Source organism: Lonchura striata, chromosome 12 (assembly GCF_046129695.1).
Source record: "Lonchura striata isolate bLonStr1 chromosome 12, bLonStr1.mat, whole genome shotgun sequence".
Classification (NCBI taxonomy): Eukaryota; Metazoa; Chordata; class Aves; order Passeriformes; family Estrildidae; genus Lonchura; species Lonchura striata.
The window spans coordinates 12171508-12187783 of record NC_134614.1 but is presented as its reverse complement, the minus strand read 5'-3'; the positions used below and the strand labels follow the sequence as shown (position 1 = coordinate 12187783).

Sequence of the window (16276 nt, the reverse complement as noted above, 5' to 3'; positions counted from 1 at the left end):
TGTGTAATTATAGTAAAAGCAAATTCTTTCTACCAGCATCTTCTATTGCTCAGACTTTTCTTGTTGTTTAATATTAATCTGGAACAGTAAGTACAAAATCTCACAAAATCTCTCAAAAGGCAAAAATAAAACTTAAATATATGTCATCAGTATCAGAAACCAAGAAAAGTACTTCTTTTTTAATAACAAACATGTTACCTATCTGTACAAACACTGCAGTTTTGAAGGCAATGGTTAATTGAAAATACTGAGCTCAACTGTATCATTTCTGCTATGAAAAATATTTTCTAAACGAGAATTAGAACTGATGACATCACAGAATATTCTGAGTTGGAAGGGACCCCCCAAGGATCATCGAGTCCAACTCTCCAGTGAAGGGCCCATACAGGGACTGAATCCACAGCCTTGGTGTTAGTGGGATCCTGCTCTGACCAGCTGAGCTACACCAGGCTCCCACAGGAGCTCAGCCAAGTCTTCAGCTTTGCACTTCCTGCTATACAGTTCAAGTCTATTTTAAATCAGTGTATTATGAAGGATCTAGTTGGCCACCTGCTTATCCTGCTATACCAAGCAACAATGAAAAGAAAACTGTGGAAAAAAGGAAAAAATAGTTGCGTGTTTATAATTTCAACTCTTGCATCTGTGAGATGTAATTCAAAATTCAAATATTTTCCTAGAGGCAGGGGGATATAACACATATTTGTGACAAGAATCACATAAATCAGTTTAAATCTCTTTTAGCTGCTTTTGTTGTTAAGAGCAGCTGGATCTGCAAATACATTTGGTTCATATCTGAATTCTATAGATATAGCTCTAGAAATGCAGTGATGATTTACATGTCTTTGGTTTTTAGTCCATCTCCCACTCAAATAAGACAACAAGTAGGAGAAAATGCTTTTATGTTTTGGATGAACTCTAAAGATGATTTGAACTTGTTTGTATGTGAAATTACTCTAGAAGCCTAGACCATTTTCACTCACCTTTCAGCTTAAGAGGAGTGTCATCGTATGCCATCATCACCTGGAGGCAGGGCTACCAAATTTCTCTTGAGTTTCCAAGAGGAAATAACCCAAGCTGCTGGGTGAGCAAGCAATAGGAAAGGAAAATACTTTGTGAAACCAAAAGTTTAAAATAAATCAATAAATAAAAGCATTGGCTGTTAAAGCAAGAAAAGCTGCTGCAAAATAGAAAACTACACCTTGACACTAGTGATGTAATTAAGCCTTTTTTTACAATTCCATTTAACAGTTTAACAAATTGTTTTGCTCCACTGGCCACTAGAAAATTTGTGGCATCAGTCAGGAAAAAGGCAATGTGTGTGCTGGAGCTGCATCTTAAATGTGGTTTTCTTGTTTGTATGTTTTTGAATTAGTAACATTAACTTTAGGGATTTTTTTCCTTCTCTCTACATTTCCTACCTGCCTGATTGCCCTGATGACTTTGCTTGGCCAGGCAGATCTTCACTGACTGGAGATATTATGTCAAATTGGATGGGAGTGTCAGGGGCAACAAGGGAATCCAAGGAAAGTGCTGAGAGAGTTGCTGAGTCAGATCCCAGTGACCCTGAGCTGCTGGTACGAGCTGCAGGAGGACGAGATTGTCTACAACAAAACCAAAAAGGCAAAGTTAGGGTATGTCAGTTCAGGTTGGTTGGTAGTGAATTAAACCATACAATATTCCAGACCTTAGATATAAAACAAAACAAAAATAACCTGCAGATCGAGGTATAGCAAACAAATCTATGTACCTAGTCAAATTTCAGAAAGTTACTACTTCCATTAATAAATGCATCAGATTGATTTAATACCAATATATAATCACATATTAAGTATAATACAATCTGAGGTCTGCTTCCAGGAATTGTACATATGAAGAAAAATCTCATCAAGAAATCACACAACAAAACAGATATGATGAAACCAAGGTGTCCACCAGCTGGAATTAGGATTACTTGTAACAATGGATGCTCAGCAGTGCTCCAGCAGTGAAAGGCGTGTTCAGGAAATTTTCCTCTGGCCTATCCAAGATTTAGTTCTGATCACAAAAACATTTGTAGGTTTGTTAGGCTTTTTTTTTTTTCCCTGGAACTTTATCCAGGATTTTCTTTTTATATGTGCACCTCAAATGGCCTCTGGTTGCTTCACTTACACAGCTGGCCTCATGCTCTCGTGCCTCTGCTGAAAGGAAGGAGAAGGAGTGACAGCCTCCAGAGCCGACTGGTTCACACGGGCAGCAATCTCCTGCAGCAGAGATGGGAAAAAATAACTGAAAACACTTTTCTCAAAATAAAATTTTAGATTTTATTTATATGCGACTGGGAAAAGTTATAAACTCAACCCTTCATGAGAATCTAGCATTCTTAAGTTTTCACTAACACATCTCTAGCATTTTCTTCCAATTTTTCTTCAAACACATAACCTGATGTTAACTTTCTCAATTTAAATGAACACATATCCCTTAAAATACTGCCAGTGCTAATAAAAGGCAATAGAGAAAAGCTCCAATGATAACTCTGGCAAAATAGGCAAATGTAGCCAGGAAAATCAATGGAAGAAGCTTACTGGAGAAATGCAGCCCTCAACTGTGAACTAAAACCCATGAAGACACACTTCATATATAGATACATAAAACAGTTTTTATTGGGCCAATTCCCCTAATTTAGTAAGCAAAAATAATTATGTAAGTTTGTATCAGTATGAACTTACTTTATAAATATAAAATTCATAACTATATATTTTAGTAGTTACCTCAGGATTTTCACTTAGATATATCTGCTTAGATATGTTGTTTATGGTGCAAATCCACTGAAAAAGAGGAAGAAAAAAGAAAAATTAATCTGTTATGTTTTCTAAACAAACTTGATTGAATACATGAGTTGCTAGTTTCAACACTTTTTCTACTTTCTTTGTAAATTCAGGGAGCCAAATATTCTGCACACCCAGCTTGTTATTAAATTTACTGCCACCCGCACACTGCACCGTACATTTCAAGATTTTACTCACAAAAATTATTTTAGTTATACTACAACTAAAGAAAGTTTAACTCACAACTCTAAGAAATTAAAGGAATTAAGGAATTAAATCCTCATCAGGATTCTCTGTTCTTTATTCTGTGCTACGTTGTTTCCTCACAACATTATAAAAATTCAATTTGGCTTTTGTGGAATTTGCTCATTTCTTGCATCTGCAAGCTAGAATCTGCTTTCTCTCTCTGCTCTGGAAAACAATTTGCTCCTGTTCTGGCTTTTCAACTTTTATCTGAAGGAGGAAACTAACATTAACACTAAGATAAACACCATGTTACTAACAAAAATAATTTATTAATAAATAGAAACAGAAAAAATTGCAGTATGCATTTTTTTTTGTTAGGAATGTCTTCTTTCTGTGCAGCAGAAAATCACTGGGCTCCAGGCACACCTCCTATAAGCTTACCTCTTCATAATCTTTTTTACTTTCTGCCTGCAAGATTGAAGACCTGAAAGAAGAGAATAGAAAACACAGTTTTGTGTCTCTAAAATGTCTCACAAATACAGTCAGGCAAGAAATTACATTTTCATATTTACACTTTGAACAAGCTATGAAAGGCTGAAGATTGTGTTTGTGCTGAGTGCAGTCAACATTTAATTAGGATGGGGAGGAACCTATGCTTTCCTTTCAACAGGAAACAGAAAAGCAACACAACTCTAATTGTATCCATATAATACTTAAATATTCACAAAAAGCAATATGTGATTGTCAACTAATTACCATAATCTTATTATGAAATACTACTGAGCTACATTATAGAGTTTGTAAACAAAAATCCAGTTAACACAGTTAAAAGGATATCCCAGATTTTGCTTCTAAATATCCACAGAATATAGCTAGTTAACATCTGGACAAAGGCAGACCATATTTTTTTCCCTAATTATTGAGTCCAGTACTTCTTACAAGAACCAGCAATGTAAGACCACTCACTTTTTGCCATCAAAAGATGTTATCTGAAAACAGTACCGCCTGTCCTCACAGTCCACAGCCATCACTGAGCAATTGTCTATGTCCATGACAAGTCCCCCAGCCACATCTCCTCTTGCCTGGCTCATCAGATTTCCACCTTGAGTGAAGTAAAACTGTCTCTCCCAACTGGAAGACACCAGCCCTGTCTTACTAAAAGATAAAAAGAAGCCCTCAGTTAGCCTCTCTTTGCTCACTCTATAATATTAGTTGCTGCAATTGTGTTCTAATACAGAAATTAATGCTTCATTCAGTAAGTATTTTATTTTAACTGTTGTTGTAAAAGTAATCAACCTTTTTTTTTTTTTTAATTCCTTGGATCTTATTATATAAATTACAGTAAAAAAATGTAAATGTTACAACTTTTTTTTAGTAGCTCTGAAAAACAGCTGTGGGACTTCCTTAGAGGCACAGCTCCCTCCTGTGGACAATGAGCTGCACGGAATCCAGAAGCTCCTTCCAAAGGTATTTTGGTTAACAGAGTGTTTTGCCTTGTTTAGATCAAAATTACAATGTTTTATTAGTAATTTAAATCCCAAAGCTATAACAGACACTTCCAGAACAATCCTGATAGATAGAATCTTGTTACTTCCCAGTTAGGATGCAGAAAATTACACTCTCAAACCTTTTTTTTTTTTTTTTTTTAAAACTGTGAAAATTCAGTAAAATTTAGACTAAAGTCAGAATAATTATGCTTTGCGTCTGAATGAGATTATGTCAGTGTAACAATGAATTTAATACTAACTAGGTGAAGAAGGCCAGAGAAAGAAACAGAACAGCTCTTATGTGATGTATTCAGCTACATATATAAAACCAGCATAGCTAACATCTAAAAAAACTTTCTGGCTTCTTTAATTAAATTTAATTTAAAATGAAATACTGTGGAATTTTTAAATAACAAGTTACTCTTACTTTCTTGCATTGAGATAGCCAGCTTTCCGTGTTAGGTTCCTATGGGCAGGAAATTTGGTAGGATCAGGATCAGGCAAATACAGTGGATCACTGGCTACTTCCAAGTCCTCTATAGTTTGTTGCATGTTTTCTACTTCACAATCCATTTCCCTGCGAACACTAAGATAAAAAAATGCGTTATTAACAAAGATAATTTATTAAGAAGTAGAAATATAAAAAAATAATTTTCATAAAAGTTCAAAATTCAACAAAGCCAACTTACTTCTGTACACTTGTGCCAATATTGGTCAAAAATTCTTCCAGTTGCTCAGTAAGATTTTCTGAACCCATTTTAAAAAAGCTTATCTTTAAAGAAAAAAGGATGAAAATGGAGAATTTAGTCATTAATAAAACTACACTAACAATTAACAGATTAAGTCATAGGAGGCTCAAGTTTATCAGAAAAATCTGTTTTCATCCCTCATTCCCATCAAAGCCTCTTACTAAAAGCAGCAGAATGTGTGTTTGTGGCTGCAGGTGAAGGCTGCTGCTGGCACTGCAGTGGCATTTGTGTCACAAGGACGTGAACAGAGCTGCCTGGAGGAAATACAGAAGCACACAGGAACGGCCCTGGAAACACTCCCAAGGACTCTCTGTCCCTTTTCAATGCCACCATTCTGCTAACTCTTGTTATGGGAGGGTTATTTGGGGCACATAGGAGAGAACCTGTGAGGATTTGTCCAGGGCCATCCACAGGGAACTAACAATATGTATTTTAAGCACAGGGTACTCCATAATGGACCAGAAAATCTGCCACAGCTAAACTGAGGTTACAACAGGAAGCCCTGGGACATGGCCCCGCCCTTCTGCTTCTTAGAACCAAAGCACCAGGTTGCACTTACTTTACTGCACAAAACATGCAGAACTTGGCTCTTAAATACAAGCTGAAAAGTTTTAAAAGAAAGCAAGAGTTCTTGCCTTTGGAAAGCTTTCAGACAGTGTGCAGAAGTTGATTTCTACTCAGGTCACTGTAGCAGTGCCAGATGCTGGAAAGCTTGACTTGCAAAAAACCCAAAGCTCATGCTTAATAACTTACTTCCAAAAATACAAATTAAGTCTGTCCAAATAACTTTATCATAGTTCTAGTTTCTGTTGCACCCATCCTCAAGTAAACCAATCATGTACTTATTAATATTAAGCAAAACCAAAGCAGAAAGTTTTTTAGCATTCTGGCTCCTCCACAGTCTTGACTGAAAACAGTAGTTTTGTGGCTTTTGATGAGTATCTCATTTCAGGACAGCTGCCATAGCAATGAGTTTAACTGTCTCCATGTTATTTGCTGAGAAGCTTCACTTCTATGTGCACTTGCATGAAAGCTCTAATTAGTTCCTCCATTTCGTGGAATCAAGTGCCCAGCAGTGATAATCTAGGGACTGCATCAAATCCAACCATCTGGGTTTTGGGGAAAAATTAACCATTGTATTTGTCACCCAGACTTTGCTAGAAGACTCTGTGATGGCAGCGAGGGCATGTCATGAAGAGATTCCTGCAGTGAGTGGGCAATGACCAGGGCTAACTAATGGCACCATCAGGGCAGCAGCTGTGGCAGCTCAGAGAAGTGGATGAGTGGGTCTCTTTCTCCATTTCCTTCCTTGGACTGCAGAAGAGGGCTTGCAATGGATTTCAGTACATCAACCTTCATGAAGCACTTTTATTTCTTCTTTCAGACCTACAGCTTTCAGAATCTGAAATTACCTGAGCTTGCATGTATCCTAGCAAGGGTTCTAGCAGAGAAATTTTCTTTTTGTACTGAAGAGTATTTAATGCACAGAAATAATGCATCATAGTCTGATGCTGTTTTTTTCTTGAAGTATATACATCTTCTGTAACTTCAGCCTTGATCTGAAGAGACACAGACAAAGCGAGGAAAAAAAAGGAAAGTTTGAGATTGGCATTGATCACATGCTTCTGGACAGCTTTATAGCCAGCATGGAAAAACCCACAGTCATGTTCTACCCTCTATCACCAGCTGCTGCATCATTTATTATTCTACTTCTCTAATTTAAACATGAGATATGTGAAAAACAAATACAGCATCATTTTCTACCTGGAAAGTGTGGTTATTTCTTCACAAAAACAAACTGACTATGATACCACAATATTATTCCTAAAGCACTGTCAGGACAGGCATGTATTGGAGAAACCTGCTTTTCTGTCTAGACTGCTAAAAGCTATCAATTGTCACAAAGAATTTGCCATACACTGTGTGCCATCATAAATATATACAAGATGAAAATTATTTCTAATCTTCTCTAAAAATCTTTATATTAAGATTTTGTTCTACAAACCTTTTCATTTTCCTTTCTTTTTGACAACCGACTGTATCTGGTAATGGCAGCATCATGATCTAAGCAATCAAGAGAGAATTTACGATCATTTTCACAAATTAATGACTTAATGAAACAGAGCAGAAAACCCTTTATATCACAGTGTTACAGAGACAGCTGAATGCAAAGTTCTGTCATTTTAACACCTTGAGGAATTGTTCTTGTCTGTTTATAATGACTTCACTGAAACAAATACTTGGGCTGAAGAAATGCATCTAACCAGATGCAAATGTTGCCAAATTGTTACAAAGTTCCCTAAACATCCACTATTTTTCAAAGAAGAACTGTCCATTAAGTTGAGAAACTTTACATTATGAAAACCTGTATCTAATCTTTTTTGGTTCTAAAGCAATGAAACAATTTTCATTGAGAGAAGTAGAATCTTATTTAAATAAGTTCTCTACATGGATATATTAGAGGCAGCTAAAAAATAACTTCTGAAAATAGGGAAGAGAACTATGAAATTCATTTTAGGAAGGTAATTTTTCAAAATGATCCAATCCTGACTTTAAGAAGTGAACTAGCACCTTACTCTATTTGTAATTTTGGTACTCTATTTGTAATTTTTGCACCTTACTCTATTTTGTAATATTTGTAATTATTTAATAATCATACACACACTTAAGGTTATGTAAAAAAACCCTTTCAATTTGCCTTAATGCTTCAGTACACAGAGCAGAGATTTACAGAACCAGGGAAAGTTGAGTAACTATCACACAGAAAAATTAAATCTTAATTAGCTACTTTAAGCCTACAGGCTTAACTCCACTAGTTAAGGACAAATAGTAATCTACAATAATACTTGTAATATTGATAAGATTAATACTTTACACTTACCATTGCTTGCAATTTGGAAAACTTCTTTTAGTGTTAATATCTCTAAAAAAAAAAACAACATATCACAATTTAATTAAGTTGTTATTACGTATTACAGTTTCTCATATAATGTTTCACTACTGAGCAGTAGAAGGTAACAGCTTGTACCATACTGAGCTACCAGCATAGGCAGTACATGGCCAGGCAAGTCTGCTCCTACCTGGGGCCTGAGGATCATTTCTGTGCTTACCAAAAAAAAAAAAAAATCTGTATTGTAATACTGTAAGGAGGAATTTCTTTTCAAAAATCTTTGAAAATCACCATCAATACAAATGTAGTTCCAGTCTGGGTTCTGGTTTGAGCTGGGGAAATGCAAGCATGGGAGATGGGCAGTATCAAAGCCCAAAACACACTGGGACTCCCAGCTAAAATCAGCCAAATTCCAGCTGGTTATTGCCTCTCTGTGCCAGGAACTGGAACCAGTACAATACCTTACACCTGTTCTGACCTTGCTGTGGTTTGTGTCATATTACAATACAAACCAGCAGAGAGCCACCATCAACTTTATGGTAAAGCAAGAACAAAAAAACTTTCCAGGAAGTGCCTATGAAGCCCACAAAGAAGTGTAGGGTCATTACACCGGCTGGTGGCGAAATCTTGCAGTGGGAAAATTTAATTAGTGACTATTGCCTCAGGGATGCCTCTTCAGTAACTACTAACAGGAGATTTTTTCAGGTCCTGAGAAGCAATATCAGCCTTTGAATAGTCATGATTCCATGCTCAAAAGAAAAAAAAAAAAAAAAAAAAAAAAAAAGAAAAAAAAAAAAAAAAAAAAAAACCCAAACCATAATCTTTTCAATCCATAATTTTGCTGTGATCTATTACCAAGTAAGTATTTTCCAAGATTGATGAAGAGTTAGAAGGCCTATGAGAGACTTGTAATTTTTATATCAATTTAGACTTCAGATACTCATCTTAGATATACCCACTCTAGAATGTTCACAATAGGGATATTTAAGTTACATGGAGCTTAATTTTTATAATTTCTACCTAGAAGCCCATTTGCCACAGCAGTCTGTTCACTCCAGTATACAGAGTAAAACCTATCATCACCACACATATTAGATGTTACTTTAAACCAGGCACAAGATACAATTATTACAAAAATATGAAGCTGGGAGCACCTTATGTCTGCACATGAGAAGTCACCTGTACTACCAGCAGAGCTGAATAACCACATTACAAAATCTCAGTATAGTAAGTACTACCTACAACTTTGGCCTTTTGAGCTTAGTCCGGCAAGTATACAGATGTCATGATCTGATATACAAACCTTTCCTGAAAATGCAAATTATCTGAAAATTATTTCCTTCCTAATGTTTTTGATTAGCTGCTAACTGTTCATCTTGAATAGAAGATAAGTGCTTTGCTAATATAAGTAATATTTTTGTTACAGCAATAATAATGTTAAGTTCAACTGTAATATTCTAACGAATAGAAATAACTTACTTTGCTTTTTAAAAAAGGGGAGATGCATACAAGTAGTGTGTTCTATTTAGTGAAACAAGAGCTATGAAGATTAAATGCTATGTGTTTATTGTTGCTGCTGTTGAAAAAACAAGTCAAGTCCTCTACCTTTTAGATCCCTTTCTTTAAACTGGGTAATAGGAAACATCATTGCATCTGCAAGCTGAGTTGAAAGTACTGCATGGCAAGAGCTGAGCTGAAAAATACAAAAGAAGAAAATCTTAGGAAAGCAGTGCTGAGACCAAATCACAATAGGTGGATATCAATGTAACTCAAAGACAACATGTACAACTCAAACACATTTTTGCATGTTCCCTTGTTTGCAGCTACTTTTTTTTAGGTTCCAAATATCATCATCAGTTTTTTACAGAAAACTTTAGAGTTTAGTTGTTTCTGAACTTTTCCAAGCTACTCAATCTTGTCCAAAAACAGTCTCATCCATCCTGACTAATCCGTTTATTTCTCCAGTTTCCCTCCAGCTATGTCACAGCCCATCTTCCACAGCTCACCGAAGTAGAACAAAATGTGATCCTCCTCCTAAAATGCTGTTTAAGTGAGGAGAGGGATCACTACAAAAATCCTGATTCAGCTCTTAATGGTGCTCAGTTGTGTGTCCTATGAGTCAGCATCTAAGAGAGACAGCAAGAGGGTCCTCTGTCACTCAGGTACCTGAAATCTGGCAATGCAAATGCCTCATGTACATAGTTGCTAACTGCCACTGTGTAATGGTTTTGGCTCTATCTAAAGTAGTTAAGCTATGTTTTTTTCAGCAATGTATCCTCATTTTGTTGAATTCCTTCTTTATCTTAAGGTTATGTAACTTTAAATAGATGTTGCAATATACAATTAATTGTTACCTTTTGACAAAGGAATGCCATTTCTGTACCTCCTGGCTTAAAAAAGGAGTAATTAAGGCAGTTCAAGTCTGTACATGACAGCATTAGCAAAGCACATACAAGGACTTACCTCATCAATCACTTTTGCAAATTGCTGCAGCGTGGAAGTCATGACTTCATCATCTCCCCCGAGTGGAAAACGCTGAGAAGGCAAAAAGAATTATGTTGTTTGCAGTGTTTTGTGCCATTCACAAAACTGGATTAATCATCTCTATGAACATATCAGGTATTCCATTATTTTTAAATATTACACAGTTAAGATATACTGAAGCAGTTTACCTCGTTAGGTGGAAAAAGGAGGATAGGGAGCAGCAGCCTCTTAAAAGAAGCAAATTTTTGTTTTAAACATTTTTAACCTCAGAAAATGGGACCCAGCAGCAAAGCTACAAACAAAAAAACCCTTCATAGTACAGGGGAAGAAAGTTATGGATTCCATAGTCTGTCCTTTCAGAGATGTAATTATGCTCACAGAGCAAATTATGGTTGTAATTTGGAGATTGCAATGCACTCTCTTCTCTTTGGGACTACTAATATTTAAGCACTTAAGGGTAAACAGGTTTATAAAGTAAAAACAAAACAGAATTACCCTAAGCAATTCTCTAAAAAACTAATCCAAAAGTAAAATATTTCAAAAGTTATTAATATTCTTCATGGTAAGAGGAACTTCATTCTGGTTTAGTTGGAAGAACTAAAATAAAGACAGTAGATTCTTTTGGCAACAATTTAAATCACCAACCACAGCATATCTGGATCAAACCTAAATACATTCTACACTGTGCTCTGGGACCTAAAATACTACAAAAATACACAGTATTTTGACCACAGTATCTGACCACACACAGGCAACATGATTTATGCAGTACCTGTTTCTCATATTCCTTCAGAAGCTTTGAAGTCAGATGAGTTGCTGCACTTAATTCATTCTGATTAACAAAAAAGGGAAACATGAAAATCAATAAAAAGGCAAACAGGTAAAGTATATCTAAATTAAAAATACAGACATAAACTCAAATTTTTAGAAAATCATACAAAATAGATTCTGTTTCTGTCATAAAAACACGTTTCTGGAGTTATTTCTAGATGAGTGAAACATGAATATATTGTGGGTAAAAAATAACCTCCCACTTGATATATACGATTATATACACCAAGATAATTTTAATGTGTGCAACATTTTAGAAACACTTGGGAAATACATTAGAATTACTTAGAGAACAGAGAATATAATTTCACTTGTCATAAGAAATTCTATTGCAAAAAAGAATCTCAAGAATTTAGTCTTTACCACTATAACACATAGAAAAGCTTTATTTCACTTCTTTGTTTACAGCATATGGAAGTTAAAGAAAAGCATACTGCTCATTATAATGTCAAAAAAGCCAGAAACATGAAATGTGGTTCCAAAGCTTTATAATGCATTCAAGAATTTCATTAACACTACCTGAGCATCATATATTCTGTGCATGGCTTGAAACAACTGGTTGATGTAATTGGATATTGCAGCAGCATCTTCTTCAAATACTCCCAGCAAAGAGCGGGTCTGTAACAATCAAACAGCCAAAACAGGATCATGACAAGTTAGAAGAATTTAAATATAATGTAATTTCAGACTTAAATAGCATTATTTCAGGTTTCATTACTGAAAATTCAATAAACCCTCCAATATTGTTTAAAGGAATGATACCTGCTGCATGCCAGAGAATCTTAAGAGATACCCAAGCTCAGCCTTCCTCCTGTCAGCCTTTCTCCAGGTTAATACATTTTCAGAAAGGAAGGGGCCAAGGGAGATGGACAAGTGTTAAATGTTGAAACTTTGGACAGCTACTGGGCTCACTATGGTACATCCCTAAGAAGAAGGATTAAGATTACTGGTATTAAACAGCTTGCCAGGTATACACATTTCCTCTACAGAGAGATCCAAATAAAGGATATGTAATATGTGACTGTCTCATACTGTCCAACCTGAACACAGACAATTGCTGGTTGTGCTTGGACCTATAATTTACCTGTGGAATAACCATCAATTCTGTGATCAAAAGGTTGAGGAACTACACCAAACCAAAACAAACAATACAATCTGCATCTGATGGTCCTCAACATACATGTTTCTCACCACTGAAAGGGAGTGAAAAGATCTGTCCCTACCCCAACTTGTCAGTCTGTCTGTTCTTTAGCTGGTGTCACCCACAAGCCTGATGACTCCTGTGTCCAACTGCACTGTGTGCATCACTGATGGTGCTTAACAACCTCCACCTCAAAAATCAACCTCTTTTATCACTGGCCACCTATTAAACCAAAACACTGATCTCCATCTGTCATCCCAACTATCCACTCAGCTTTCCACTCAGGTCACAGTGCATACCTCTCCCTTTTGGCCAAAGAATGTTGCCAGACTGTGTCAGAGTCCTTGCACAAGCCAGGGTGACTGACATCCCCTGCCCTCCCTTCTGCCCAAAGGACTGACTCGATAAGAAGGCAATCAGGTTGCTCAGGTGTAACTTGCCTGTAAGCTTAAATGAGATGCTGACTGCATGTTCTTGCATCCTGTTTGCACTTGGAAGCAAGGTTATTCCTCCTCACCATGAGGATTTTGAATGGCTTCCTTCCACCAAGACAAAAATCCCAAAGGGGGAAAAGCAGATGATGTACCAGTAACTCTGCACAGGCCACACTGGCTTTTCTTAAAACTTTGCTTGGGATGTTTGGCTGTAGGAGCAGAGCTTGCAAGAGCCACAAAGGAAATATTTTGGCAATGTTTTAGCAAAAGGACCATGCTTTGTTTCTAGGATTACACTAAAATTTATGTCCAGGAAGAAAATTTAAATAATCATAAGCACATAATTGATTTTCCCCCCAAACTATGATTGTTAAACACTTGAAATTGGAAATTATATTTTTTAGTCTACTCTAGGCTGTCTTGAAATTACTGATATCTTTAGTCCATCTCCCCTTGAAGCATGAAGGCCTTTTTCAGCTATTTCTGATTTTTTGCTTTTAATGATAATCAAAGAGTACATATTAAACCCATATAAAGTATATTTATTTAACAATTCTTTTGACATAAGATATTTTTATCTAAGTTGCATTATTAAATACCTGGCTGTATCACAACTACTGTCAAGCTATAGAACATCTAAAAGATATTTAAACATTAAAAAACATCATCAGCACAATAAATAGCTTTAATGATGGTTCTAATTTATAAAAGAAGTGGAAAGAGGTGGAGAACTCAAATCTTTGCCAGGTGTGGCAACATATGACATCCTAACAGCCTTGACTGCGCCATTAAGGTAGACATACACGAAAGAATGCAAAAGGAAAAATTACATGGTACTATAACCATTGAATTATATACTCATGACCTTTAAACCTGAACATAAATAAACCTAAGCTTGTAATTTTAAAGGAGTATTATGTAAGGTTTCTAGATTATGCTTACTCTTTAAAACTGAACATGGAAAAAAAAATTTTATGTTTTACTTTAAAAATGTCTGTTATTGATGCTCAACTGTTAAAACAATATCATATTATACTAATGGAAAGAAATTAATCTGAAACTGTAAATACGTTACAGCAGATCACTTGTATTTCTAGTAAAACTCTGCATCATTTGGCATTTTCTTTCAGTGTCTTTCAATCCGTGTTTGTGAGCAAGCAAGGAAAGGACCAGGAGAAGCTGCACGATGAAACCCCGCGTTAGAAGTCAGCTTTAAGCTGTCTGTGCCATCAGCTGGAGGGCACTGCAGGTGACAGGAGACAGAGCCTGTGCTACCAGTCTTTTGGCTTGTTTGTTGTGCAATGCTTCGGGAACGCAAATCAGTGTGAGCAGAAACTCTCCAAATACACACTGACTTCCTGTGTAATACATGTCCTAGGTTAATAAGTAAATTGCCCTGTTTTGCATAGCAAAGACTATGTAAACTTGGCGTTTGGTTTGGGCCTGACAAGCACAGTGGTTAGATTTTGATCCTGTGACAACAGGAAATGAATGGGTTTGGACATTTTGAAAAGCCTTTCCCTCCCTCAGACACAGAATAAGTTTGATATGGCGTTTATATACCTACAGTCAGTGTCTGAAACAACAACTCCAGGCCATGGTGCAGCACTAAACAATCACCCAGGCTGATGGGCTTGGCAATATTCAGCATGAATGTATTCAAGTCATAGCAACTCCTCTAGAGAGGCTTCTGCTTTCTTCAAGCAACATTTGCTGCCATTTCCACCACGTTGACTTCAAAGTAACAGAAATTAACTAATGTAACAAATTAGTTAATATAGCAATTAACTAATGTAACAGAAAATCACTGAGCGCTTACTAGAGAACCCGGCTCCCAGAATTCATCTGAAATATTAAATTGACTGAAATATGTAAATTTTCTACCTAAAACAAAAAACAATATTGACAAATCCAATTATTTAAGCATCTCAAACACAACGGGCTGAATTAGCCTTTGCTTGTCTGTATCACAACTAACCTCACATGGAAGATTCTAGAATTATAACTGCATTCCAATAAGTAACATTTTCTCATGTGCTTCCCAAATGTTCTCAGATAGTCCTAAATTCATGTTACATTTGACATTTCCTATAAATACGAATAGTTCTGACTTCCTCATACTAAGAAAAGACCTTCCAGAGATAATTTTTTAAAATCAGTATTATTATAAGACTTTCAAAATTTTTTCCTCTTCATGAGATGACAGCAGGTTTGGCCCCTGGACCAGAACCCAGATCTCATCTCATATTCAGCATTTGAGCTATCTGGGGCACTGTCCTTGGGAAATCAATGACTCCTTTTGTGCATGGCCTTCTCCTGCCTTTTTAAAGTCATCCTTCCACTTGATAGAGAATTGTTAAAATAATTTTAACTTTAGGGACTAAAGTTCCCTTCTTAACAAGCGAAAGTTTCTCTTCCTGTGAGCAAGGAATTAAAACTACCAATGCATATGCTATTGCAATAAAGGACACCCTGCTCACAACGTAAACCATGCACCACAACAAGGATCTTAATTCAAAAGGCTGCCATAAAAGAAAACACATTGCAAACTTTTCCCCACATCTAAGAAGCACAGCACAAGGACCTGCTGTTGCTGCTGCCAACAAGAGAAACCAGAGCCACTGAATAAAGCATTTCCTACTTTAGAAAGAAACTCCAGTGCTAGAGAGCATCGCTGACACAGATCAGGCAGCAGCTACGCAAGAGAAGAATCGGAGCAGGAGAGGCCTCCGGGCACCGTGCGCTTCCCACCGCCGCGACAGCCTCACCCAGAACCGCTTCTCACGCGGCTCCATTAAACCTTAACGCGCCTTAGCGAAAAACAACGAGGAAAGATCGTTTTGAGAAGGCGACACGGGTTTTGTGGGCACGAGGTGTCCGAAACGGAGCCTGGGAGTGAAGCGGGGGTGGGGATCGGAGCCCCGCTGCCGGCCAGAGGCGCCGCGGCCCCGCAGCCCCCGGCCCGCGGCTCTCCCGGGAGCTCAGCGGGCGCTCGCAGGACGCGGCCGCGGCGGAAAGCCCGAGCCGAGACCGCCGGAGCCCCGCGGGGCCGGGCGGCAGCTGGGGCGTCACCCGTCCTCCCGGCTCTCCCGGGGCCGGGAACAACACGGAGGCAGCGCTGGCCCCGATACGGCCTGCGCTGGGCCGGTCTCACCTGCGGGCTGTCCTCCAGCGTCTCCTCGATGGGCAGTTTGTCGATGCCGGGCATGGCGGCGACCGCGCTGAGCGCCCGCGGCTGCGCTCCCCCCGCCAGCCCCGACCCGCCCCCGC

General features: G+C 37.5%; 1 protein-coding gene and 1 long non-coding RNA gene across 2 annotated transcripts in view; one reads left to right on the top strand and one right to left on the bottom strand.

Annotated features, from left to right (window-relative positions):
- APPL1 (adaptor protein, phosphotyrosine interacting with PH domain and leucine zipper 1) overlaps nucleotides 1-16276 on the bottom strand; it is a 25680-nt gene extending 9404 nt beyond the window's left edge. The window contains exons 1-15 of the mRNA XM_021532634.1: nucleotides 16161-16276; nucleotides 11951-12049; nucleotides 11373-11432; nucleotides 10580-10651; nucleotides 9722-9809; nucleotides 8108-8149; nucleotides 7232-7290; nucleotides 6639-6785; nucleotides 5167-5249; nucleotides 4905-5063; nucleotides 3957-4145; nucleotides 3432-3474; nucleotides 2748-2804; nucleotides 2149-2240; nucleotides 1419-1601 (exon numbers count right to left, since the gene is read on the bottom strand). Of these exons, the coding sequence (XP_021388309.1) occupies nucleotides 1419-1601; nucleotides 2149-2240; nucleotides 2748-2804; nucleotides 3432-3474; nucleotides 3957-4145; nucleotides 4905-5063; nucleotides 5167-5249; nucleotides 6639-6785; nucleotides 7232-7290; nucleotides 8108-8149; nucleotides 9722-9809; nucleotides 10580-10651; nucleotides 11373-11432; nucleotides 11951-12049; nucleotides 16161-16214 (1427 nt within the window). The 5' untranslated portion in view covers nucleotides 16215-16276. The remainder of the gene's footprint in view (nucleotides 1-1418; nucleotides 1602-2148; nucleotides 2241-2747; nucleotides 2805-3431; nucleotides 3475-3956; nucleotides 4146-4904; nucleotides 5064-5166; nucleotides 5250-6638; nucleotides 6786-7231; nucleotides 7291-8107; nucleotides 8150-9721; nucleotides 9810-10579; nucleotides 10652-11372; nucleotides 11433-11950; nucleotides 12050-16160) is intronic.
- On the top strand, nucleotides 1614-6409 carry LOC110471748 (uncharacterized). Its single transcript, XR_002465632.2, has 3 exons — nucleotides 1614-1631; nucleotides 4366-4457; nucleotides 6378-6409. It is a non-coding gene; the product is annotated as an uncharacterized LOC110471748 (long non-coding RNA).